We start from the raw sequence: 24,533 nt of genomic DNA on the forward strand, positions 1-24,533 counted from the left end.
TATGTTTTATACTCAGACGAGATATTTTCTTTAGGAAAAGCTAGTGACTGTGCCAATTGAGAAAATATCCAGAATAATCAAGCTATTCCTTATGAAACAAACTGTGGTTTCTTTTATGAACCTTGGAACTACATACAGACATATACCTTTAGGAAAGGCATATGTCTCCTTTAAATCAAGATAATAAGGAAGTATTTACATAGTCACAGGTAAAAGCTCAGGGATCCAAGAGAGCCTTACTGCTTTCCCCCCCATCTCAAGCATTTATTTCAGAGAGGCAATACAAGGTTTAATAACATGGCCTTTATTGATGACACAGGAAAGCAGATGCTTTAAAGTAACTAATTTTTCATAAACAGAAAAGAAAGTTTTACTTCCTGTTACATAATTACATAAAATCTGTTTAAGTCACTAATGTATAAAAAAAGAAAAAGTTTGCATACTTCGTACCATCAAGAAGACCTAAGTAGCTGTATTTTCTATAACAAAGGGAAAAATAAAACAAATTTGCATGGACAGAACTCAACAGTATAAAACAATTATATGTATGCTATAAAGAATTTTTATTATTTGTAAGCTCAGTCCTTGAGGATGGCTAAAGAAGTAGATCCTAGCAGGATCAAACCTTGCATATTTACACACAGAGGTGTAAAAGTAATATTGCCAGTTAATTAAAATACGCATTTTCAGTATTGTTCTGAAAATCAATGAAGTCTAGAAGCTAGATTTTAAATGCAGATGTTCACATTTCAAAGTACTTCTTGCATCCTGTATAATTAAGGCAAAGTATGTTATCTTTTGAAAATACCTTCTATAATAGTTTCTGCATAAAAATATGAAATAAAATATAAAACTATATATATTTAATGGTACACTGTTATGTATGGTCCAGCAGAATAAGGCACAAAAAGTAAATAGAATGCAAAAGCATATATAGAAGTTAATGTGTTATTTTAAGTGGAATATAGCAAAATTCAAGTAGTTCTGAATATGCTCATTTCTTGCAATAGGAATACATTTTTTTATATAAGTATCTCATGCTAAGCCTGATGTAGAGACATTCCTCATGTAAGCATAATCTATCATGTTTATAACTTTATGTATGTCATTTTTACAGTGGCTGTATTTAGAAATGTGATTGTTTTCAAACAATCTGAAACAAGGCTCCTTAATGAGGCGACTTGGCCTGAACTCCAAGTGTGAATTTTTCCATGAGGTAAAGTGTCCTGGTTTCCTGCCCAAATCAATTGAGCTGGGTGAGTTTTGTCTGCATGCTTAATATGAAAGTTAATATTTTCACTAACATAAATGACAATACACGTCCCTAAAGTTGGGTACGTTTGCAAAGTTTGTTTTCACAGGTGGTGTTCACAAGCAAATTTTCTCTCTCTGAAGAGTTCCACAGAGAATTAGTGTATAGAACGGGCCACCTGTATCAGTACAACAGCATTATTGGTCAGAAACCTTTCAGGTGAGCTGGTATTTATTTTGGAAGTATGGTCTGTTTGTCAACAAGTAAGCATACATGTATAGAGAACAGAGAATCTTAATATATTTTGGGTTGATAGAAGGCATGCATCAGCATCTGTTGTCTGACTGCAGCCTCAAAGCAGCAACTGCCCCCTACCCCACAAGTAGTATCTATAAGATTTTCACAAAGGAAGAGGAGAGCAGATGAAGTCTTTACTTCCTTCCCAAAGTTTCAGCTAATTTCTTCAGTCTTTTCTTCAGCTCTAGAGGAAACTTCTCATAACATTTTTTGCAGACAGGCTTCATATCAAACTCAACAAATTTATTCCTAAAACAACAAAGCAAAAGTTTTAGCAGATGAGATAGTGAAAAAAGAATTTTAAAAAAAAATCTCCTATTAAATGTGCACAAGCAAAACATTAGCTTCCCAATTTATACAAATACACTAAGTTATAAGTTCTATACACTGCAGACAGTGATTACAATACCACATTGAGCAAGTTATGCAGATTTTACCCAAAAGCTCATATTTATTAACCGTGTAATTTAGAAAGCCTTTCAAATCCAATTGTAGACTAAACATAAGATAATGGAATAACAAGTTAGTATTTCAAGTTGCAGCTGCGTGAAAGATGTTTTGGTTTTGACTGCCATAACTTCATGCAAAAGTGCAAAAAAACCATCCTTAGGACTAACCACAGAAGAAAGCAGCAGAGGTGGCGGTGAGAAGGAAAGGAAGTTTACAAACAGATTGGCTTTTTCTTTTTCTGCTTCTCTTTATCCTTTGCGTCACGTTCCCGTTTGGCAAGTCGTCGCTTAAATTCATCTGGCATTTTCTCATAACAGTGTTTGCAGACAGGTTTTAGATCAATTTCAACAAACTTATCCCTTTAGAGTTAAACAAGAAAAAATAAAGGATGGAAAAGGAGCAGAGTTAGGAAGACTAACTGAAGGAAGACCTGAAGAGACAGCAGAAAGAGATGGAAAATACTGAGTAGAGCAAGAGGAAGAGACACTTATTTTCTCGATGCTGTTTACATGTTTTTCATACAGTAACAGCTACACTACAGCAACATCTACACTTTGAAGAGAACCACTGATATGTGTTGAAGACATCACACTTATCCATAAACTTACTTGAGGGTTAACTTAGTGTTGCAAGTTGAACAAGCGAAACAGTTGACACACCATGCCTTATTCAGAGCAGACACAACTAGGGAGATGGGAAAAAAGACATCATTAGCCTTAACATTAAAAAAAAAGTGATTACAAAAAATGTTCAGTTTACATGCTCATGAGATGTGAAGAAAATTCATTGATTCTTGTATCAAGTATTAAGGATCATAATAATGTGGCCAGACTGGCGAGGCACATTTTGGAGTGTAATGAGCAGGACTGTGAAGCATCGATACAGCTGTCCCTGAGGCAAGACCAGCTTAACCTATTTCTGCCTCCTATTTTTTGCTTCCACTTCATCTCATATCCAGCTGATCTCAGGCAATGATTCTGTGAGGCCAGGTTCCAATTTAATCAGGAAATGCTTCCAGCTGAAGAGCAATCCAGCACAATTGTGTTTATGTTTTCATACAGTTTCATTTCTCAGATCCAGTTCAGACTGCACTGCAATCAACAGTTGCACTTGCCCAGCTGAGGTAAATCATGTGAAGCCAGCAGCCAGACACTGCTGGTAAATCAGGACTACCAAGGTGAAAAAAAAATGGACTCTCTTTATTCTTTGTGTTGAAGAGAAAGTAATTATTTCCTATTTGTTCTGTAGGTAAATCCAGTTCCTGTTCTTTCTCTCTTTCAGTACAGCTTTCCAGTTTTTCCTGCCAAAATTTTCTTAAGTTAGAGAATGCAGGATAATATTTTTCTTATAATGCTTTTCTCGCTCAATCTCTCAATATTTTTCTCACAGTATTTTGTCAACAACAAGGAGAACCAAAGCAGCACTGTCATGCAGAGGGTTTTTCCTGCACTATGGGACAAGCATGTCCACAGATACACAGTTATTCCACTACTTTCCAGAATAATACTAGCCAGGTCAAAGTCTTTGCTCCCAAGCAACCTCAGTAATGCAGTCATAGACACCCTCCTGAAAAACTGCTGCTACAGATATTTGTTTCACCCAACACAGAACAATGCTGGATACCAAATTTGTGACAGCTGACTCAAAATTTGAATGCAGAAATGAAAGAAGAAATGTAATTGAAGACATACACTGAAAATAAAAAAATTAGTGTATACTGTATTATTTTCAGTTCAGAGACCAAAACTTACATTATGGGTATCGGAATACAGGACGAAAGGTTAGAATCATACAGAGATTTCTGTAGTTATCAGAAAAGTTCAATTTCTGCTCCTTCCTGTAGAATTTTCCTGAAAATGAGGACTCTTTTCTCTAAAGCATTTTGGATTGTCATTCTGCAGGCATAGTGCAGTCCATAAAATCTAGGGAAAGCACGTCTACAGAATATATGTCTTACCCTATAGTTACATGACTATAAACTAGTTTATGTCTCTTTTTGAATGTTAGAAGCTTCCTCCTGCTTTGCTAATGCCTTTGGCTTAGATGAAGCTAACATAGTATTTACTTTGGACAGGATAAATAGGCACATAATGTCACATTATTTCAGGTAGAATAATTTGCTTTTGGCATTTTATCAGAGCTAGTTATCAAAAAACCAAAAAAAATCCCTCAAACCCACCTCCTTCTCCCAAACAACCCAATCAAACATTAACAAACCAAACAAATTGTAGGGAGACTTGTAAGGGGGCACAGTATTCCCCAATGAGTTGCAGCTGTGTTGACACCTGTAAGTAATTGAGAACCAGGGCCATAAAAGGGTGGAGCCAGACAAAGAGTCAGAAGGCTGCAAGAAGAGCTAGCAGAAGGCTGTCCAGAAGATGACTGCAGAGGAAGACTGCAAGAAGCAGGAGATGGCTGCTCAGGAAAAGACTGCAGGAGGAGAAGATGGTGAGTTCCCCTGGAGGGGATGAATAATTCCAGAGGAAGATTGACCCCAGGAGGGTAGACCCCAAGAGAGGGTTGGAGAAGCTTTGGACATGCCAGGGCTCTGCGGCAGTCTGGCAGCAATATCCTTCATTGGATCGCTGCTGGATTAGCTGCAGAAGCTTCTGGCTGGGTGCTTTGGGAAAAGCCCCTGGAGTGGATGGACGTGCATCGGGAAAAGCCCCTGCAGGGGATGGACTCTGTGACTGACCCCACGAGGGTAGACCCCAAGAGAGGGTTGGAGAAGCTTTGGACATGCCAGGGCTCTGTGGCAGTCTGGCAGCAATATCCTTCATTGGATCGCTGCTGGATTAGCTGCAGATGCTCCTGGCTGGGTGCTTCGGGAAAAGCCCCTGGAGGGGCTGGACTCTGTTGTTGTAATGTTCACTGTTATATATAAGTATGGTTGTAATGTTTATTGTTATGTATAAGTATTAGGGTAAAGTGTTTAGGGCTACTGTGACCCACTGGGACGGAGTGGGGGAGGCGGCGTTGGTGAAGCTGAGAGTGGCAGGTGGAAGCCACAAGGAGGTCTAGACCTGATTATCTAATCAAGACACCTGGGAATAGGGGAGCCACCAACCAGTAATAATTATGTTGAGAAATTTGGTTTGGGATATTTAAGGCATTTACTTTGACCGCCTCGACAAATAGAGATAGATGCTGGTGTAATGTAACTGGTATAAGGTATCACTGTAATGCATAAGTATAGTTGTATAATATATTACTGTATATGTATTGCTGTAAACGTGTTTAATACAACAACAAATTACTTGCAGTTCTGCCTTTACAGGACATATATTTCCAAGTATGATCATTCCTGGTTTTGTGACATTATCATAAGCCTAGATTTTCAAAAGACGGGTGCTTGAAATAGATAGGTAAATATCTCCAGGATTCGAACTGACATAATGGGAACAAAGCATCTAAAAAAAATTTTCTAACCATAGTGCCTACCTATGTCTTTCAGTATCTAAATATTTTTCAAATTTGGCTCATGATCCACAAATTCATTTGTGGAGATGACTGTATGCTCCTTCTTACCCTTGCATGTGTTCTTTTTTGAAGGTGGTGTGGCAGGAAGTGACTTATGAGCATCTTCCAGCATCCCTGGTCTCTGCTGTCACTAAGGGGTTTCACAGTTCTCTTTGCCATGGGGTGTCTTCTACCATCATGAAATGATGTTAGGTTTTCATACCATTTGGTCTCTGACTAATCAGCTCTAATTTAATTTCTGGTCCAGAGAACATCTGTTTTTGTTTTAATGAAAACTGGGCTGCTTCCCCCTTACTTTCACTTTTAAAGAGAACTTCCATCAAAAAGGAACCTTAAGGAAACAGAGAAGTGCTTACCATCTCCTTCAATCACACGGTTGCAATGGAAACAAACATCACCAAACAGCTGAAGAGGAAAGAGAAGTAATAAATTTTTAATGTAATGATTTTATTGGAGGTAACTTATCAAACTAGCAAAACAACTATGTTTCAGCTGATGGACACAATCGCTTTCCTGTTTGTTCCAGCGAAATAAAGAGAATGCTGGCAAGTCTGGTTTGGTTTTCCAAATACATTTTGCATCATCTCATCACAAAAAGTCTTGATAATATTAAAGATGAAAACATTTATCTACCTTTGATTCTCTGTAAGTATGATTTTGTTTTGTTTCAAGATTTCTCTAATCCTGACGATTTGAAATACAGCAGTTGGTGTCATGTACATATGGTTACTAACCAGAAAATGTAACATTTGGACTGACATGCATGACTAAAACAATATATTACTGTAACTGTAAGAATATTTTATCTTTATTAAAAAAATGAAAAAGTAAAATTGCAGACAAAAAATAGTAATTCTTTTTCCAGGCTTAACATTTGTCCACAATATAAAAAGTGCCAAAAAATGAATGTATTTTTTCTAACTGTAGTAGTTAACCTTGGAAAAGACATTCACTCTACATACAGCTCTTGTCTGGTGCACAGACTTGGCCCATCCCAGCTGCAACACTATAACTATGAACGTCACAGCATTTACAGTCTGCAATTGTGCCAGCACCAATCATCCACCCTTCATCACTAATGACCAATTAAGAATCCATCTGTAATTAGCAGATGCTGTACAACTCCCAGCTGTAACCCCTCCTCAGGTATTTATGTAGGCAAGAGAGGTGAATGTGACGTGACACAGATGGCTTCCCAAGAAAAATATGTCCGTGCATCCTGGGGTGGCTCCTCATCCAAGGGTGTCTGGAGAGGGGTGGTGCTGCCACATGTAACTTCTACACAAATGCAAGTGGTCACTAGAGGGTGTCTTCTGACAAATTTAGTCTTGGAAGTCTTTATTAGCCTAATGACTGAGCAGGAGCACATATCAACACACAGTGTCTTAGAGCAGCAGCTGCAGGGAAACCCAGGCCACTCACTGGGGCCTCCAAACGAAGTTAGCGAGTGGCAAATCTTCTTTATTTTCTTAGGAGAGATTACTTGTCATTAGCTGCTCTGATCCACAGACACGTCAAAGCCCTGTAATGGCTTTATTTAAGTACCACTAAGCTTGAAGAACAGCTTGATGCTGATTGTCCTGGCCAGCCTTTGTGAAATACCTGCAGTTTTCTTTTTTAATGCCCCACAGATGAAGAGGGAAACCTGTATAAATTAAATGCAACAGAGCATATGCTAATTGCCATTACAGCCAGAGGTGCCTTTAACAAAACAGAAGAATGTCCATGGTTTTCCACCTATATCTAATAAAACCTATTTGTGAGTTTACCAATTAATGCCATTTAAAAAATATGCAACCTTACCTGATTGTAGTGGGTTTCACAATATGCCAAGCCTTTTCTCTCATAATGACGATGACCCAGGAATGGTTTTTCACATTTTGCACAAACAAAATGCTACAAAGAAAATTACAATGCATTTCTTTATCTTTTGGAAGTAACATTATTTTTTCTGGAAAGTAAAATAACTGTGTTGAACATGACTGAAGTCTACTAAGCCATCTTGAAAAGCAGAGTTTAAACTTTTGTTTCTACATTTAGGCCATTAAAATATTAATTCTTTTAATGTCTTCAACATTTCAATCCAAAAGTTACAAAACAAAATCAAGCAATGGAGTCTCAATTTTTATCAATGAAAAGAATTAAGAGTTCTTAAATTTGCATTATCATTATACCCTTGTGAAGAAAGCATTTCCTAGAGGAGACTTTTTCAAAACAACAGAAGAAATAAACAATTTGTCTAATTAAAATGGAAGATGTGGAACTAAATCTTATATGTAGCCTTGAAATATGAACTCTCACATGAACTGTTAAAAGAAATATGTACTTAGGGGTATTATGATGCTTAGTAACATGGTTGGCTGCTTTTCCACATGTACTGCTTTGAGCTCTGAAATTTTGTTTTGTAAGGACCTCGCTGGGCTTCCTTTGAATTACTGATTTTAGTTTCACAGTCAAAGTTCTCTGTAAGGCGACAAGTAACTCCTATCGCACAGTGGAAGACCATCCACAATCAGGTTGAAGAGGGATTTGGAGAAGGCATTTATAGAATCATCACTGCAAACTATGAGAATCCTTTCATTGAAATTGAACAGAAAAATCACAGTTAAATATGCTAAGGTTTACATTTGTAAGAGAGATCATTTAGCATCTGATGTTTACCTCCACATGCCATTGTTTGCCCATAGCATTCACCACACGGCCTTCAATTGGTCTCCTACATGCCCCACAGATGGGGACACCCATTTTGTCATGGCAGGGTAAGCAGTAGAGTTCTCCTTTCAGCTCACGAGCGTCAGCAGTAAGTTCCTTCCTGTTCAGAAGTTAATGAATTGAGAGCATGAATAAAGGCACCCAAAAATGTCAGCTCTTGAGAGTTTCTACTCTCAAGTGAAAAGTGAAGTGAAAAAAAAATTAGTATTTGCTTTAGAAATGATATTTATACTACAGTAATGCAGCAGCATCAATATAACACAATTCAACACAGTTCACCCCGATCTCAGTAAGCTGAGAACAGGCTGCAAAGCAAGGTGCACTCAGTCTCTCTGGAAACAGCTACTGACTTATTGTCATTCTGCTTAAGCAGCACAAATCTGTGTGTGAAAGCTGAACATGTTTGGTTTATATTCTGGCACTTATCACCAGTTTATTTTAGATTTGCATAAGTGCAACTGAAAGTAAAATGTAGTCCTCAATATCCTCAATAGTTACATTTTCCTTGTATCAAACTTCAGAGAAAGAGAACTAGAGACCCACATGAACTAGACTTATTCATTTCCCATTGCAGAATCTTATAAACTCTACTTTTTAGTAATTTGCATGGCTAGATACTGAGAACCTTAAGCTAAACCTTAAAAGGGACTGTAATCACAAATACTCTCAACTGCTTGCCACTGATGTAACGCTACATACTGTTATTCAAATCAGCCTTTGCTGTGACACTGAGATAGTAGCTTCCTTTGCAGCAGAAATAAACTAAGAATCCATGCTATGTCCTATAATGCTCCCTGCTCCAATGCTCATTTCTGCGTAAGTGCAGGGTGTAGAAACGTGCAGTTTCATGTGCTGCACTTGCAGAAGATGATAAAATGAGATGGGAGACGGCTTCTAAAAGAGACAGGCTTTAAAAAGAGAGAACAAAGTTTGGATGCCACTGAACTAAAGAAAAAAAAACATAGGCAAGATAGTAATTCAAGGAACAAAAAAGAGCCAATTCTCTTCCCTTCCTAGCAGAATGGTGAGCTATCATTTCACTACTGTAGAAATTATATCTGTGCCGATATTTGGTATTTTGTAAAGTACTGCCTTCTCCTGCAGAGTCCAATCTTTCTTTAGTCCCCAGCACGTCAGCTGTTGTCTGAACTCCGCAAGCCAAAAGCAGCAACACACATCTGGGTTCAAGACATCCAAACCTCACCCCCTCTTGTCAATTGTGCAGGACAAGTTTCCACTTTAAATTAAAGCAAATAAGCCCAGCATTTTCCTGTTTCCCATTGCAGAACTCAGGTTACCCGCAGTTTGCACAGTTGAAATGATCAGGGTGATAAGGATCGTTTTTGAATATGAGAGGCTGTTCATCAATAATAGCATGACACTTCTGGCAGATGTACTTTCCCAGGCCTCTGGCTTTTTCCTTGTTATGGCAAGGACGGCAGAGATGCCTGAAACAGCATAAAAAAAGAGAGGTAAGTATTGCTACCAGGTACTACAGTGCAAAATATAAACCAAAAATCTCTCAGAACCTCAATTCAATCAGCTCTTTTTTGAGTCTTGTTAAACCAACTTCCTTGCTAAGGCAAACCAAGTTCAAAGCACCAAAATGACTGCCCAAGTTCCAGGTGATAATTTAATTGTCTGTCACCATAGGAGTATAATTTCTTCAGCTGAGTTAAAACTGTATTGAAACACAGAAAACACGGTTTCTTATAGATTCTCATTGATGAATGTTTTACTTTCAAAATCTTAAAAATTTAGATTAGAAGCTGTATGAGCACACAGCTCCTACTTCTGTAGATAATTCTGTATATTGTATTATACATAAGAAGCCAATGGCCATATAATCCAATTGTAAAATATTCTTTTGATCATAGCTGGCAAAAATATCCTACTATGTGAAGGGCTGAACATTAAGCAATTGTTATTAAATATGGCGCCAAACTAGACCAAAATTGAAGAACCAAGTTGGAAAAGAAAGTAAACATTTTTATTAAAAAAAATGCAATGCTTCTGTATCTCAAAGTTTTCTCTCTTTCTCTCTCTTATTACATATAAAAATGATCCCAAAAGGTCACTGGGTAAAGAAAATGTTTGCCATGAAAGTTGCTGTTGAAGCAGGCAAAATGTCAATATTTTAAGATCTTGTGGTTTTGTCATGCCTGATTAGACTGTATCACAGAAAATACTTCAGTTGCTCCATTCAAGCTGGAAAGCCTCAGGAACCAAAACCTCTCAGTCCCCCACTATTAGTTCATTTAATTTATGATCAGTTAACAGAAGGAAGGGTGGAGATTTACCTGCCAGCATTCTTGACAAATCCAATATCAGCCAATACTGCCTGGCAAATATCACAGCAGAAGCACTCTGGATGCCAGCTATTGTTCATGGCTTTAATAACACGACCAATAATGAACTCACCTGTAAGAAACACAACACCAGGATGTAAAACACCATACCAGACAAACTTAAAAGTAACTCACAAATGAATCACTACAATGACTACAATCATCATTCCTTTCCTTACCCCAAAATCTGGTAGGACACATTGCTTTCAATATCACAGTTCTGATTCCAAAGTCCTGGAAATTTGGGTTTGTTTGTTGTGTTTTGTTATGGGTTAAAAGAAAACATTTTTGCTGATAGAGGACCTTCTGCTATTTATGTACAAGTCCTTCAACATGCACACTCCACCTGCTCCCTGCAATAATCCTATTTTGGTCCCTTCACTGGTTTTACTTATCTCTTCTCAAGCTGTTAAGAAATTTATGGAGTACTTAATATAATAAGGGCTTTCTTGTGTCTTAATAATTTTTCTCTTTCTCTTCATTAAGAGTATGACAATGTTAATTTGTCACATACATAGCAGAGGTTTCTACTCCACTAGGTCCACTAGGTCCACTTGGTCCACTAGGACCAAGCCTTGAAGGTATTCTATACTCAAGTACAGAGTACAGAGTACCTTCTGTACTCTGTTGTGCCTTGAGTACAGAAGGTATTCTGTACTCAAGGCACAACAGAATTGAACTTGGGTGGCTGTGGATATCCTGCAAAAAAACTCCCATGGAGTCCAAATGCAAAGGTGCAGAGAAGCTGCAGAACAGTAAATCCAACACACACAACTTCTGACCTCCCACAAGGAGTCCTGCCCCATAAGGCATTAAAAAAACTGTGTGAGAACTAATGTTTTGCATGCGGTGTGACTGTACTGCACAGGCAGTGATGTCCATCACATGTGACCTGATTGTTCTCTATGCTGATGGACAGTGTAACAGGGGTTCTGAGCAGTGCAAAGTGTGTTGGCAGCTCAGCTTCCCAGTGCTGTCAGAGGCTGAGTTCTGGCTTTGGGGAACAACTCCAAGAGCTGCCAAAGGGGAGCGATCAGGCAGGTAATGGTGTGGATGATAACATCCAGCATGCGACTCTGTAACATTCCCATGAAGTCACAGCTTTGCAAAAACAAATCCAATGGACTCCAGACACATCAAGAATGCTGAAGGCCTCATCACTGACAACAGCCTCAATGACTTTGTCTGTGTTTGTTAAGTACAAGCAGTGGAAAAGCCCAGCTCTGGGCAGGACCTTGAGGAGGTTTTAAGGGAGCTGGCAATATCAGGAGAGAGGATAGGAGAAGGTAGAGCTGTGCCAACTGTGCAGGAGAAATCCCGGAGATAGCATAGCTCCTCACAAATTGCCACCAACTCATTTCTTCCTCTTCCTCTGCTTGTTCACATCTGCAGCCTTAAATTCATAGTTCCATAGCATCTGCTTCCCTCTCCCTTGGTGTTCAACACCTCTCTCCACAAAAGGAAAGGCCTCACTGAGATAAATTAAAGCTTTAGCACCTTGCCAAAGGTGCCAAAGAAACACAAGGGCTTTCAGAGCAATTTAGGGAATAGTCAAATAATTACTTCCCAGCTCTGGCCCAGCAAAATGTGTCACACACAGGGGAAAAAGAAAACATGCAAGTGATTACAGTGCAGCAGATGCACAAGCATCTACATCAACAGAGGCAAATAAAAAGCAGCCCTCTGTATCATGTAGGATGGACATTAGACACTGAAGCCTGAAAGGTATTTGTTTCAAAAAAATCAGCAGGGTCCAGCTGACCAGCACTTGATTATAACATTAGATGATGGATATCATCTCAGGTTCTGTGAAGTAGGACAGTACAGGTGGGTTACAAGAGTCAAAGCAGATGAAAAAGTCTTGTTGCATGGTTTCAGCTACATGAGAAGGGACAAATGTCAGCACATAGAAATGTACAGATATAAATAATCACAAGTATTATATATGATTGTATATACAATCAGGAGTTTATGAATGGTCTATTCATTGGATCATTGGCTCAACAGCTAAATTATTTACTAAAAGAATTTTATTTAAAAATTTATTTATTAAAAAAAATATTAAATCCTACTGGTTTATGACCTTTAGAAAAGCAATTCCCCAGTTTCTCTGAAGTCTAGCTCATTCCTGAAGTACAGATGCTCAGCTGAACATAAGCACCTCCCAGGAAACAGACACAAGGGCAGCACATCTTCTCCCAGTGACACTCCCATTTGTGATCAGTGTGAAGTATTTCACCTTAAAACTTACCACATTGATGGCAGCAAGGGGCAAAAAGCATTTGAAAATCATGTTCACAGTACTTCCTCCCTTCAAACTGCAAATAGAAAGAGGCATGAGGAACTTGCACTTAACATAAATGCAGTAACACCCCATTGTGTTTCCAGATACAATTAGGTAGTAAAACAAGAGGGGCTGAGCAAAAGTAACCAGACCATGAGCTACATGTGCTAGGCATTACATCCACCACCTTAATTCACCTACTAGCTAGCATGTAGTGTTAATAGCACATCATTTCTCCAGTACTGCTGAGAGTGTAAGGCGTTTTCTGTCACCCATTTACATGACAAGAGATGTCTGAATTTCGGCAGACTACTGAAACTGAAGCAACCAAACAAATTCTGAGCAGGAAATTAGCTAACAAATAGCCTTGGCCAGCAGGAGGGGAGAAGCATTTTCCTCAAACCTATTTGATGTCTTCCTCATTCTATATTTCCTGCCGGAATGACCCAGCATACCAGAGGGTGGAGGTTGGGGTAGGAAGAACACCCAGAGGCAGAAATCTTTGCAATTTATGGAGCAGTTCAGCCAAAACATGAAGGGAAATAAGCCTTTTCCTTCATGATGCTTATTTCATAGAACCATAAAACCATTTAGGTTGGGAAAGACCCTTAAAATAATCCAGTCCAAATATTAAAGAGTAAAGTTCACTACATCGATCAAGTTAAATTGATTTTAAGGGATTTGAATTTTATCACAGTTGATGTAAGTTCAGCTACAGTTCAAGCTCCCATTGAAAAAAAAAAACATATGGAGTAAAAAGATTCAACAGCACTGCATTAGTAGCTTAGCCAAAGAATATGTAAAAACATGTAGGCAAATATGAGCCGAAATGAAGGGAAATGTTTAGATACCTTCAGGTACATTATTATTAGACACAAATGCCAATGAGCATGTCAAAACCAGGTAGACAATATCAGGTATGCTATAAAATGTTTGGATTTAAATGTCTCAATTTAAACAATGGAACAAGGAGGACAACAGGAAACCTTGCTCTTTTCTTTTCACTGGGCCTAAGACAAAACCAAGTCAGTAGTATAAAACATTACCCACAAAGTAAGGTTTTGTGCATGGACAGAAAATACAGAAATGTGGTTCAAGATCACCTGTTGTATAATATGAAATGACAAGAATCTAATACAATATAAATATAATAAATACTTTTGCAAACTGGCAGGATGGGGATCTAATAAAACATTTCACTAGATATTTATGGTTAGAAAATTCCTGCGCCAAACCTGAACTGCACTTTTTAGGAACAGAAAGACATTAACTCAGTACAGACCTTTTCAGAAGTCTCTGTCAGAAATTTATCAAGTGCTATTCCAGTGTAATACCCTAAAACATATTACTTTTTAATTAAAAAAAATAATAATTGAGAGATAGATACAGGGCTATTACTTTCTCAAGGAGTAATGGAAATTACTCATTCATTGTGAATTGTGCTTGCTTCCTGCATGATAAAATCCTTTCCAAACAGAAAAAAAAATTGCAAGCTTCCTGTTCTGTTTAAACAGGTGGTCCACTGGGGGATGCTTAGGTTTGCCTGGATTTCAAAGCCACCACATGTTGATCTGAACAGACCAAACAGGTTTTCTTCCCCTCTTTGTTTGCATCAGGCAGGTTGGTTTCCATTCCGTCTTGTTTCTATTTTCAACCTCTGCTCCTTTGTGCTGCCCTTTGTGGATGACCCAGCAGTTATTATCACAGAAAGCCTTGAGCTTCTGTAGCAAATCTTACAGTACATAGTTTAGAAGCAAGCATTTCACGGTTGTGTGCTGAAGGTCCATGAGGTGAATGGCCCTGCATAAAACATCTCACTGTGAAATAACCTCCAGCTTACCTGCATGTTTTTAGCTAACTTAAGTGGAAAGTCATGCACAAAAACTGCGACTTTAGAGACTGTTTCTCTAAGGCAGCTTTTGGTAAAAACCATTTTAAGAAAACACTCGAGAATGGAAACAAACATGAACATCTGTTCTGCCATTAGTAGACGACTGTGCACTGCTACCCGTAGAGAAATTCTACAATAGCAGCTCTAGGGAATACACATCTTCCAGGTGGGGGGAGTAGAAGCAGACCAGAATTGCTGCCACTTCACACCTAACAGCAAAGAACAGAGAACTCTACTGGAATCTGCTTGTACTAATTTTTGTTTAGACTGAATGCATTAGAAAACTTGCTAAAATGATGTTACTGAGCAAACTGGAACACAAATCAAATACACTGTACCCAAGTTCCTGTGCAACATTAGGCACGCAGGTCTCAGGAATCCAAACTATCATTTCTAACATGGGCTCAAGAGGACATCCACAAAACCCCTGCTATGCTGTGCAGACTCTAAGCAGGGGATGGGCACCACTTGTGCCTGTGAGTGACTTGGCTCCAGTGCTGCACACAGTGAGCTGTGCTGATGGGGGTGCCTGCAAGGCAGCCCAGAGATCAGTCCTGCAGCACAGGAGACCTGACCAGTTCCACCCCCACCTGTGGAACACAGTGTGAAGGCTTATCAAGGCAGTGTTTGACAGCAAGTGTGATAAGCAGCTTAATGACTAACTGGGGGAACCCTGCAAGGCTTGCAATAGGCAGGGGAACAATATTTGCCTTCCTAATTGCTAAGAGCTGGAAATCATTTCCAAGAAATTCTAGCTTAGCTAAACCAGGCACAGAGTAAACACAAACTCATGCTGGGCAACCAACAATGCCTGTGTTTACCCACAGAACCTGCTCAGAAAAACACATTACCTGGCCACACCTCCAAACACATCCATCTTCTCAAAAAGTGCATTAAGCCAGTCTGAGGAAGATGTGCTTTCTGCCCATCTTCTCCAGTCACAGTTTTTCTTGACAGTGATACAGATTATCTCAAGTCCTCTGAGCACTGTCAGCCACTCCTGAGCACTCACCAACCTAAGCTCATCTTCTACCTGCTCAGGGTTTTCCTTCCTCTCACAGAATCACAGAATGGGTCAGGCTGGAGGTGGGGTCATCTGCTCCAACCTCCCTCTTCAAGCAAGGTCATCCTAGAACACACTGCACAGAATTGCACCCAGATGATTCCTAAGTATCATGAGTGAGGGAGACTTCACAACCTCTCTGGACAACCTGTACCAGTGCACAGTAAAGAAGTTCTTCCCCTGATCAGGTGGAACTTCCTGTGCATCAATTTCTGCCTATTACCTCTTGTCCTATTGCTTGGCACCACCAAGCAGAGCCTGGCTTCCTCCTCTGACACCCTCCCTTCAGATAATTACATTCATGAGGTTCCCTCTCAGTCGTCTCTTCTTGAGTCTGAACAGGCCCAACACCCTCAGCCTATCCAATGTTATTTTACCTCTGTAATAATTGTGGCAAGAAGTATCTATCCTTAAATTAAACTTTCCACTGTCCACGTAACATTTCTCAGGCTACCCAGCCTGAAAAAAACCCCTAGCAACATTAGCCAAAACAAGCACACAGTGTTTTAATTCCTGGGACAATCTACTGGCACTCAACTTCTGACTTACTGTCTTTGAGAGCAGCGTGTTTCAGTAAGAGAGTCCTCAAAGACCAATCATGAATATGAATGTTAACAAGGTAGCAGTAGGAAGCAAAATGCCTACATCCAGGATATCTAAGCACCACTAGGATACTTGCCTCTGCCACGGAGATTCAAGTATGGCCACCCATGAGCAACACAGAGAGATTGTAACATTCCTGAACTATGTCCAAAAGTTGGACTTTCTTTCTGCTGTAGTCTCCTCTAGAAGATACAGGCTGCCTAGAGCATGATTTTCCAAACTTTTATCTTTAAGGACCATTCAACTTTCTGAAAGAGGTCCCTGAAATGACTTACTGTTTTTTGAGTCACAAAAAGAATGAATAAAGTATTCATTATTAAGAGAAAATACATTTTATTGGTTTAAGGCAATTTTATGAACATAATTACAAATATTTTAGTTTTGAAACGTTCCTATCACTTTACGTTTGCCTCAGGCTTTAACGTGTCAGGATGGACTCTTTCCTGAGTCAGCTCAGTATATATTAACAATTGTAATGCAACTTGTTAATTATCTAGGGGGGTGTTCTTTTGTTTCTATTTAATTAATTCTGCCTTGCAGCTCAGCTTTTGATGTCTTATGGAACACTAGAGGCTAATTTACTACAATTTGTGTAACACTATCCCTAGAGCCTTTTGATCCTCAAACAAGGTGAGAAAAAGCAAATCCCCAGGAATCCCCTTAGCCAGTCTCTTTTGCAACCCACACTCCTCCCTCAGCCTCTCCTCATCACCACATAACACGCTCTGTAAAATTAGAAATGCTTCTATGAAGATAAACTATTGTGCTCTTGCCAAAGGATGACACCTGTATGTGAGAGCACAGAATTGTTCTTTTTACACTCTGCTCATTTTCGTTTTCAGATCATCATATGACACAAATCCTGTAACTGCTACCCTAAGATGGATTGTAAGCTACTGGAGCAGGGCCTTATCTGTCTGACAGTAATTCCCTGACTCACACCATCTATTGTTCCCTATACTAATCACTTTGTATTTTATGAACCAATCTAGAGCTTTCACTACCACTTTGTGCTGAGCCACATTCTGAATTCCCACAATAGGGGAATGTAAAAGAAAATGAAACCTATTCCAAAATACCCTCCTAAGCTGAGGCAAATCAACCTGGAGCTGAGAAATATTAATGTGATCAGGTCTTAAAACTCTGAAAGTGTGTTCAGAACTGATAATTTTGAATGTTCTAGACTGTTAAACTTAAGAGCTGATCTTACATTGGCCCTGCCTGGTTTGGATCACAGCATGCTCACATACAGATCATCCCTTTTCCAATGCCAAGTTGGACTCGCTCAACTCAGCAATAAACCTCCTATAGACCACAGGATGCTGGGATTTCCCTCTATATGACTTTCTCCTCTACGAAGTATGTTTCCTATGTATTTCTGGTACATCAGATTCACAAGATTCAGGGAAAAAATTTGCACTGAGAAAAAGATCTCCAGGAATTTTTCTCTCAGCGCTGATAATCCTGAGGTCCACATTTAAAGAACATTGATGTCCTCCAAATCAGCACAGAAAGGTTCCTGGCTTTTTTCTCCCTTTCCTGGGCATACTCTTTCAGAGCCCAGATCCCCCATGGAACTTTCTAAGCTATCCTCCTACTTCTGCTATGGGAATGAAGGCTCAAGAGGGGGTATGGGGACAGGAGGGCTCCTCTGCCCCACTTACCTCATAGAAGAGCCCTTCGGGGAACTGCTGGAAGCACTGGGCACAGACGAAGCACTGCTCGTGGTACAGCTCACCATTGCTGTTGACAATTTTCTCGGCAGGGGCAAAGCCCCCCCTGCAGCGCTCGCAGATGGCGTTGGCAAGAGCGTTCGCCATGTTGCTGTCATTCAAAACAACAAAAAAAAAAGAAAATTAGCCTAAATAGACAACAACACTGGTTGTGAGTCTTTCCCTCTCCTCACCAGGCCAAACTGCATCACCCTAATGCTAAGCTGCTCAACACAAGTTTTTCAATGAAATTCATGGTTTGTGGCATCTCCTCGGAAATAAAGCTACCACTTCTCCCTGCTCCCTAACTCTTTAGAAACAAAATCCCTGTGATACACTCTAATTAATGGAAAACCCCAAACACAAACATTGTCAATATAGACACATTTACAGGCTTTTTATGATGAAAAAAGACAGGCCATTCAAAGTACTATAAAAATTATGACATGCATTAAAATTACTGAAAACAAGGGCAAATATTAATGATGGAGGACTGGCATCACACAGGAAAACATAAACTATTTATTGTAAACGAATTCTAATATATACATATACAAATTCTAAAGTATACATATATAACGGCATTAGTTCAGAGCTCTACATAAACAATGTGAAAAAGTGCAGGATCTGGTCTGGCAGATATTACTGAAAAACAGAGTAGTTAAATAATTATCTTTTATACGAGCTCTGCACACCTTGAAGTAATTTTACAAATTCGGTTTGTAGTCATGGGATTTTTGATTGGTTTGTTAAGGTTTATCTCAGGGAGTTCAGCTCATCATGTGCCAGCCCACTCCAGGGCCAAGGGGGAGGGTAGGAATGCTCTGGCTGCCCCACTGCGACAAACACACAGGCCAACACAAGCTGGCAAACCCATGCCAGGGATGCAAAGAAATATTGAAACAGCAACCTTGGTTGCTTCTCAAAGGCACAGGACCAAAAAAATGGCAGTGTGGTAGCTGTCCACATCTGCAGAAGACAGTACAGCTGTGCTTCAGTTAATTAAAGCCAGAAAAAAGCTCTTTTGATTTTTCCTTTGCAAACATTTTGTCACTCGTACCTAGACTCTCAAAGCTCTGCCTTTCAGGATCATCCCACCGCCCCAGTATAAGGTGATAGCAGAGAGCAAATATAGGGCAATGGTCTCGTTTCATTACAATGTGATGGCAGCTGACAAAACCACTGACTCAAAATTTATCTGGAAGGTTATTAGACAAGTGACATTATTTGAAACACATGTGCATGCATGTACACATTTTGATACAGCTATCATGCTGTGCTTGTAAGTGCAGAGACCACAGTCCTCTGCAACATGCCAAGCCTGCCTTCTTATCCCTTCAAGGGGATAAGACCTCTGGGCTCCCACCATGTTCAATAGGAATTGAATTCATTCCTTGCACACCATCCAAGGGAGCAAGCAAACACCTAGCATGTGGTTCAAAATGGAATGTGTTTTATCTATTTCTTACACTGTCTCACAGAAGAGCCCTACACAAGGTCACATCTGACATGTTATTATTAGCTGGCACATTTTTTTCTCTCTCTCTTGATCTTCGCAGATGAGGAAAACGGCAACTGCAGTCCAAATATCCACTGCCCTCAGTGAAATGAGTGGGGAAATTTCATATGAAGATCAGATGCAGGATGGTCTAACCCATACATAACAGACAGACCTATGGACAAACTGCAGTGACTATACACATAAACTGTGATCAACTATAAAGCTCACCAATGGTCTTCATGGACTGTGTATGCTTTCTGTGGGGCAAAACCTCAGTCAACTTCCCCATCCTCCTTATCAATCCAAATGAAGAATAATCACAAGAGAAACTGGGATCTTTCATCATCACTTCAACAGTGCTCGAGCATTAAGGATGCTAAGCACTGCTGTACGTAAAGTATAATCCAAGAAAAAGCATGATACAAAGTTCAAGACCAAATAAAAACAGTTTACCTCTTCAGGAAAAAGTGCTTCACTTTGAAACACATCATATTTGTAAAACTAGTGAAGTATGTAATACTCCTGCATTAATGAAGCAGTTTATCTATTTGCCCAGAATAAGTGGCAAACAACCTGAAAACAGAGACTACTTTAAAAATTCCAACACCATTTTTACTGCTGGTAAAAGTTTCTGATGCAATTAATGATGAAATTTAAAGTAACAATTCAAATTTTAGTTGACTGTTACAACTGGCAATGTTTCAAGCAGAACAGTGGCAAAGGTTGGATGAGAGAACAGCTTGCACAGCCTGAGCCCCAGATAATAAAATACATTATGTACAATAAACCAGTAATGTCACTGCAGTTACACCCCACAGCTGAACAGAACAAACTTACAATTTTGCATAAAAGTCACAAAACTCTTTGTAGAGTTTTATTTCACTGTGCCTACGTTGCAGTTTTGACACTGGTTTCTCGCCTTCATTTCCCGCGGAGTTGTGAGCATTCGGAGTGACCTTGTACGCAACCTCTTCATCCTCTGGGATGGGGAAGGGCTGAGCTCTGTGCTGGAAGTCCATCTCGCTCTGACTGTTTTCCCAGGTGTATATATTCTATCCTTAAACTGCTAAGAAGCTGTAGGCAAAGTCTGCAAAACAATATGCTGGACTTCCCCTTGTTCCCAGCGAAGTGATTTACTTTCACAGCTCGTGTCATGTAGCTGGAGCTACACAGCACCCTGCTAGAGCTTCAAGTTAAAAGTTCAGCAGCAGGGCTGTGAGCCTGTCATGGTCACGCTGAGATTTACTGAGGCTGGCTGTGCACAGAGGAGAACACTCCCCTGCCAGGCCCTCATGCAAACTCGGATGCTGGAAAGAGTCTTTGCTGCTGGCTGCTGACAGAAGCTGCCCAGGAGAGCTGTGGCGTGAGTAACCCATGTGAGCAAATAAAATCACCACCAAACTTGGCTGCAGCTTCTTTCTGCTGAGGAGGCACAGAGGCAGAGTCCAACAATATTTTACCATGGGAAAACCAACAGTGGAAAGCAGGAAGAGAAGACTCCTGTCTCCAGGTAAATATTGCTTTAATGCCCATAGTGTGTTAATTACATTGTAAAAATGGCCTTTAATGCTCCACTTGTGTCTTCTAAGTCATATGTGTTGAATTTATCTATATGTGTCTTTCCTCCTGTCAGTATTTCAGACAAGGGGTAGGTACAGGCAGATGGTTTAATTTCTGTCGTGTTTCTCAGGCCATTACCAAAACTGACAGGCATGCCGTAATGGAAACTATATGGAGGAAAACCAAACCTTTATTTCCAGTGATGTACTGCATTTAGAACAACCATCCAATGTAAGAACACTAACTGAAGGAAGATTTGCAGCTAATAATTCAGAATCCATCAAGCTCTCCCTCTTTGAAGCACAATGCTTGTTGCAGATCTGGTATACTCAGCTTCCAGCACTTTCTAACTGCAGAAAATGAAGGCTTTTGGGAAGCCCTCCAGAATAACTAACTTTGGTGTTGAACTGTCTCAACCGTGTTAGCAATCAGTTGAACTGCAGAACTGCATGCACTTTGTGCTCGTGACACACAGCACAGTGGTAGCTGAAGAATCTGCTAGTCAGTGAGGGGGCATGAGGAAGCAGAGGATAACAAGAAGGAGATGAGTAACAGGAACAAACAGAGAAACTAGAACTAAGATCAGAAAATAATAGAATCATTTAGATTGGAAAAGACCTCAAGACCACTGAGTACAACCACTAATCTAATATTGCCACATTCACCACTAAATCATGTCCTCAAGTGCCACATGTATGCATCTTTTAAATACCTTCAGGGACGGTAATACTAATACTTCCTTGGGCAGTCTGTTCCAGTGTTTGACAACATTTCTGTGAAGAAATTTGTCCTGATCTCCAATCTAAACCTCCCCTGGCATAACTTGAGGCCATTTTCTAGTCTACTGTCACAGGATATGATAGAATGTCCAGACAAGGTTACAATTTTTTAATATACCTCCACCTTCCCCTAGGACCCACGACAGAGGGTCTGGCTGGTGATGGTTTTTGGCCGTATCTCTCACCACCAGCTAGGACAGCTTGTTCAGCAAGCATACAGCAGCCCACACGCCACTCTCCATACAGGCCTGAGCCTGCCTGCAGCCACCTTCCTGCAGCTCAGCCAACGCAGTCCTACACTACTGCTTCTGCTGACAAATTTGTGGAATGGGTTGGGTCAGTGTCTTTCCTTCACTTCCCCTCAACAAGAAGCAACCCCCTAGGGAAGCTATTTCCCTGCATAGGTGGGACCCAGGCAGCATGACCCTCCTCATTTGCCTGTCTGTAGGTGTGATTATTCACCCTATGCCAGAGCTACCAGGAGTCAAGCTCTAACAGGCTAAGGAGGCTGCACCCTCACCACTGACACAGCCTGGCTGCAGCTCAAGCCCTATTTTTATCTGTCATGGGGCAAGCTGCAGATGAAGCAATTATCAGGTTGTAGCCTGAGGCCACAAAATCTTGCCAGAGCATCAGTGCAGTCCTAGAATAAAAGGTTTCTGCATTCTCTGAAACATAAGTGATGAAAATGTGCAGTGTCTGCCAACAGACTTGCAGGTATAGTGCTGCCAGTTCTTCTTGCTTCCTTGACTTTTTGCACAGGTCAGTGCTGAGCTACTGTGGGTATAAAAAACTTCAGCGAGACTGAATGCAGTGGACTAAAAATGCTGATTTATTCAGGATCAGTAAAGGTGCATGAAGTCACTAAGATAATAAACAGCAAGTCAGCCTATCTCTTCCTCTTATTGCTATTTTCTCAACAGTTTCCCAACTCTTTTCCTATATTTTGTCCCAGATCACAGACAATTCTCCTGGGAAGATGCTGCTGCAAATCAAAAGTGCCCTGTAGAGACTTTCTCCTGGTGGACTACTACAATTTTGCAGTAACCTGAAATCCACAGGTGACCAACATGGTTGGAAGCCACTTCTGCTGCCTCACATCCTCTTTAGTCAACAAGAAAACATTTGATGCCTTCTTCAGCTCGCTACTGTGCAGTCTTCTGCATGGCTGTAGCAAAGCAAGTAGTACAGCAAGATGTCCATCCAAAAAGCCTGGTTTTATCTTCCTAGTTTTTGTCAGGAAGAAGTCCTTCAAAGTAATAGGATTCCATATGTGCAATAAGTAGAAGCTGCCTAGTTCTCCAGTCGTATTACCATTGCTGCTGGAGGGATGACTCTCAATTTTTTTCTGTTAAACAAGAAGGAGCTTGACAGGAATTTAAAAAGGTCCTTTATGCTACTGAAGCGAAACACAGCTTCTACTGTGGAGGTCTGGTAATCCACAAATCCAGAGCAGCCGGCTATCCTTCTCTTTTCTGACATTTTGTAGGAGGCACGCTGCCAAGATCTGAAATACATTGTTAAAAATACACTGCATTTTCATTAGGGAATTCTAGGTTACTCTGAGGTGAAGCTGCCCATGGGGAGTGAGAAGTATGTAAGGGGTTGTTTTGCAGCAGCAGCAGCTTCCCAAGAGCATTCTTTGGGATATGGGACAAAACATAGCAAGCAGCCTGTTGTAATGCAGTGTTAGGGAGAAAAGAAGTTGAGTGCTTAACTAGAAAAGGCAGGTGTGAAAGCAATAGACAGTCTCCTCTTGGCACACTGACGATCCTATCAGAAGCCAAAACTGGCGGTAGGGAAGGTGCTGAAGGAAACGGTAGAAGAGGGAGGGAGAATTGTTCCACTGCGGTTACCAGAAGGGCTTTGGTAAACAATAGCAAAAACAGGCGCACTGCCTAATCCCTGCTGAAGGATGACTGCCGCCTCACTCCACGCTGCTCTCTCTGCACAGCCTTCCAACCTGGCTGCCCATGCTGCCAGGGGCAGACAGGGACTCTTACAGAGACGGCTCGGTGGCCAGCCAAGCCCGCTGAGCATTCCACTCCGTGCCACAAATAGCCGTGTGCGGAGCAGCCACGGCTCCAAACAAGGCGCTTGGCAAAGGCAGCTGCTGCTTGGCCACCCCTTTGTGCCACCGTGACATATCGCTGCACGCCGGCGCTGCCGGGACGTGGCGACCGGCGGGGATGAGTAAGCACAGGGCATCCCACCACTTCCCCCGCAGGTACGAGTGGTTTCATTTCAATGATGCATTAACACATGCCATGCGGTGACTCTCACACGCAAAAAACAGAACAGCCTAGAACAGAAGTTTGGCTGCAAAAAACGCGTGGGCTTGCAGTGCCCTGCTCTGATTTCTGCACCAACATTTTAAAGCACTAGTTGACCCTTTGTGGGGGTTTTTAATTGAAATTAAAAACACTCTTGGGTTCTGGTTGCTGCAATTGTTTAGCTCTTAAGCAATAAAATACTTTCCGTGTTAAGCTGGTCTCCTAAGGCATTTTGAAAAAAGGTATGAATCTTTTATATCATTCAAATGCACATTTTACAGGTGGGATTTTCACATGTGCTCAGCACTGCTCTAACTGCTTTTTCTAT

At 40.5% G+C, this 24,533-nt stretch overlaps 1 protein-coding gene across 5 annotated transcripts in view; it reads right to left on the reverse strand.

Moving 5' to 3' along the window:
- Positions 1-288: 288 nt before the first annotated feature.
- The window catches only part of LIMS1 (LIM zinc finger domain containing 1), a 67,455-nt gene continuing 43,210 nt past the window's right edge, over positions 289-24,533 (reverse strand). For 3 of the 5 annotated variants that reach the window (XM_030971355.1, XM_030971364.1, XM_030971344.1), the window contains exons 2-10: positions 18,045-18,204; positions 12,791-12,857; positions 10,492-10,612; positions 9,490-9,639; positions 8,141-8,291; positions 7,283-7,375; positions 5,836-5,884; positions 2,608-2,683; positions 289-1,798 (exon numbers count right to left, since the gene is read on the reverse strand). In XM_030971355.1, coding sequence (XP_030827215.1) covers positions 1,684-1,798; positions 2,608-2,683; positions 5,836-5,884; positions 7,283-7,375; positions 8,141-8,291; positions 9,490-9,639; positions 10,492-10,612; positions 12,791-12,857; positions 18,045-18,200 — 978 coding nt within the window. In that variant the 5' untranslated portion in view covers positions 18,201-18,204 and the 3' untranslated portion in view covers positions 289-1,683. Of the gene's footprint in view, positions 1,799-2,032; positions 2,359-2,607; positions 2,684-5,835; positions 5,885-7,282; positions 7,376-8,140; positions 8,292-9,489; positions 9,640-10,491; positions 10,613-12,790; positions 12,858-18,044; positions 18,205-20,430; positions 20,734-24,533 lie in introns of those variants that run through there. The other 2 variants (XM_030971374.1, XM_030971383.1) reach the window with 2 other exon arrangements.

Source organism: Camarhynchus parvulus, chromosome 1, assembly GCF_901933205.1.
Source record: "Camarhynchus parvulus chromosome 1, STF_HiC, whole genome shotgun sequence".
In the NCBI taxonomy this organism is placed as follows: Eukaryota; Metazoa; Chordata; class Aves; order Passeriformes; family Thraupidae; genus Camarhynchus; species Camarhynchus parvulus.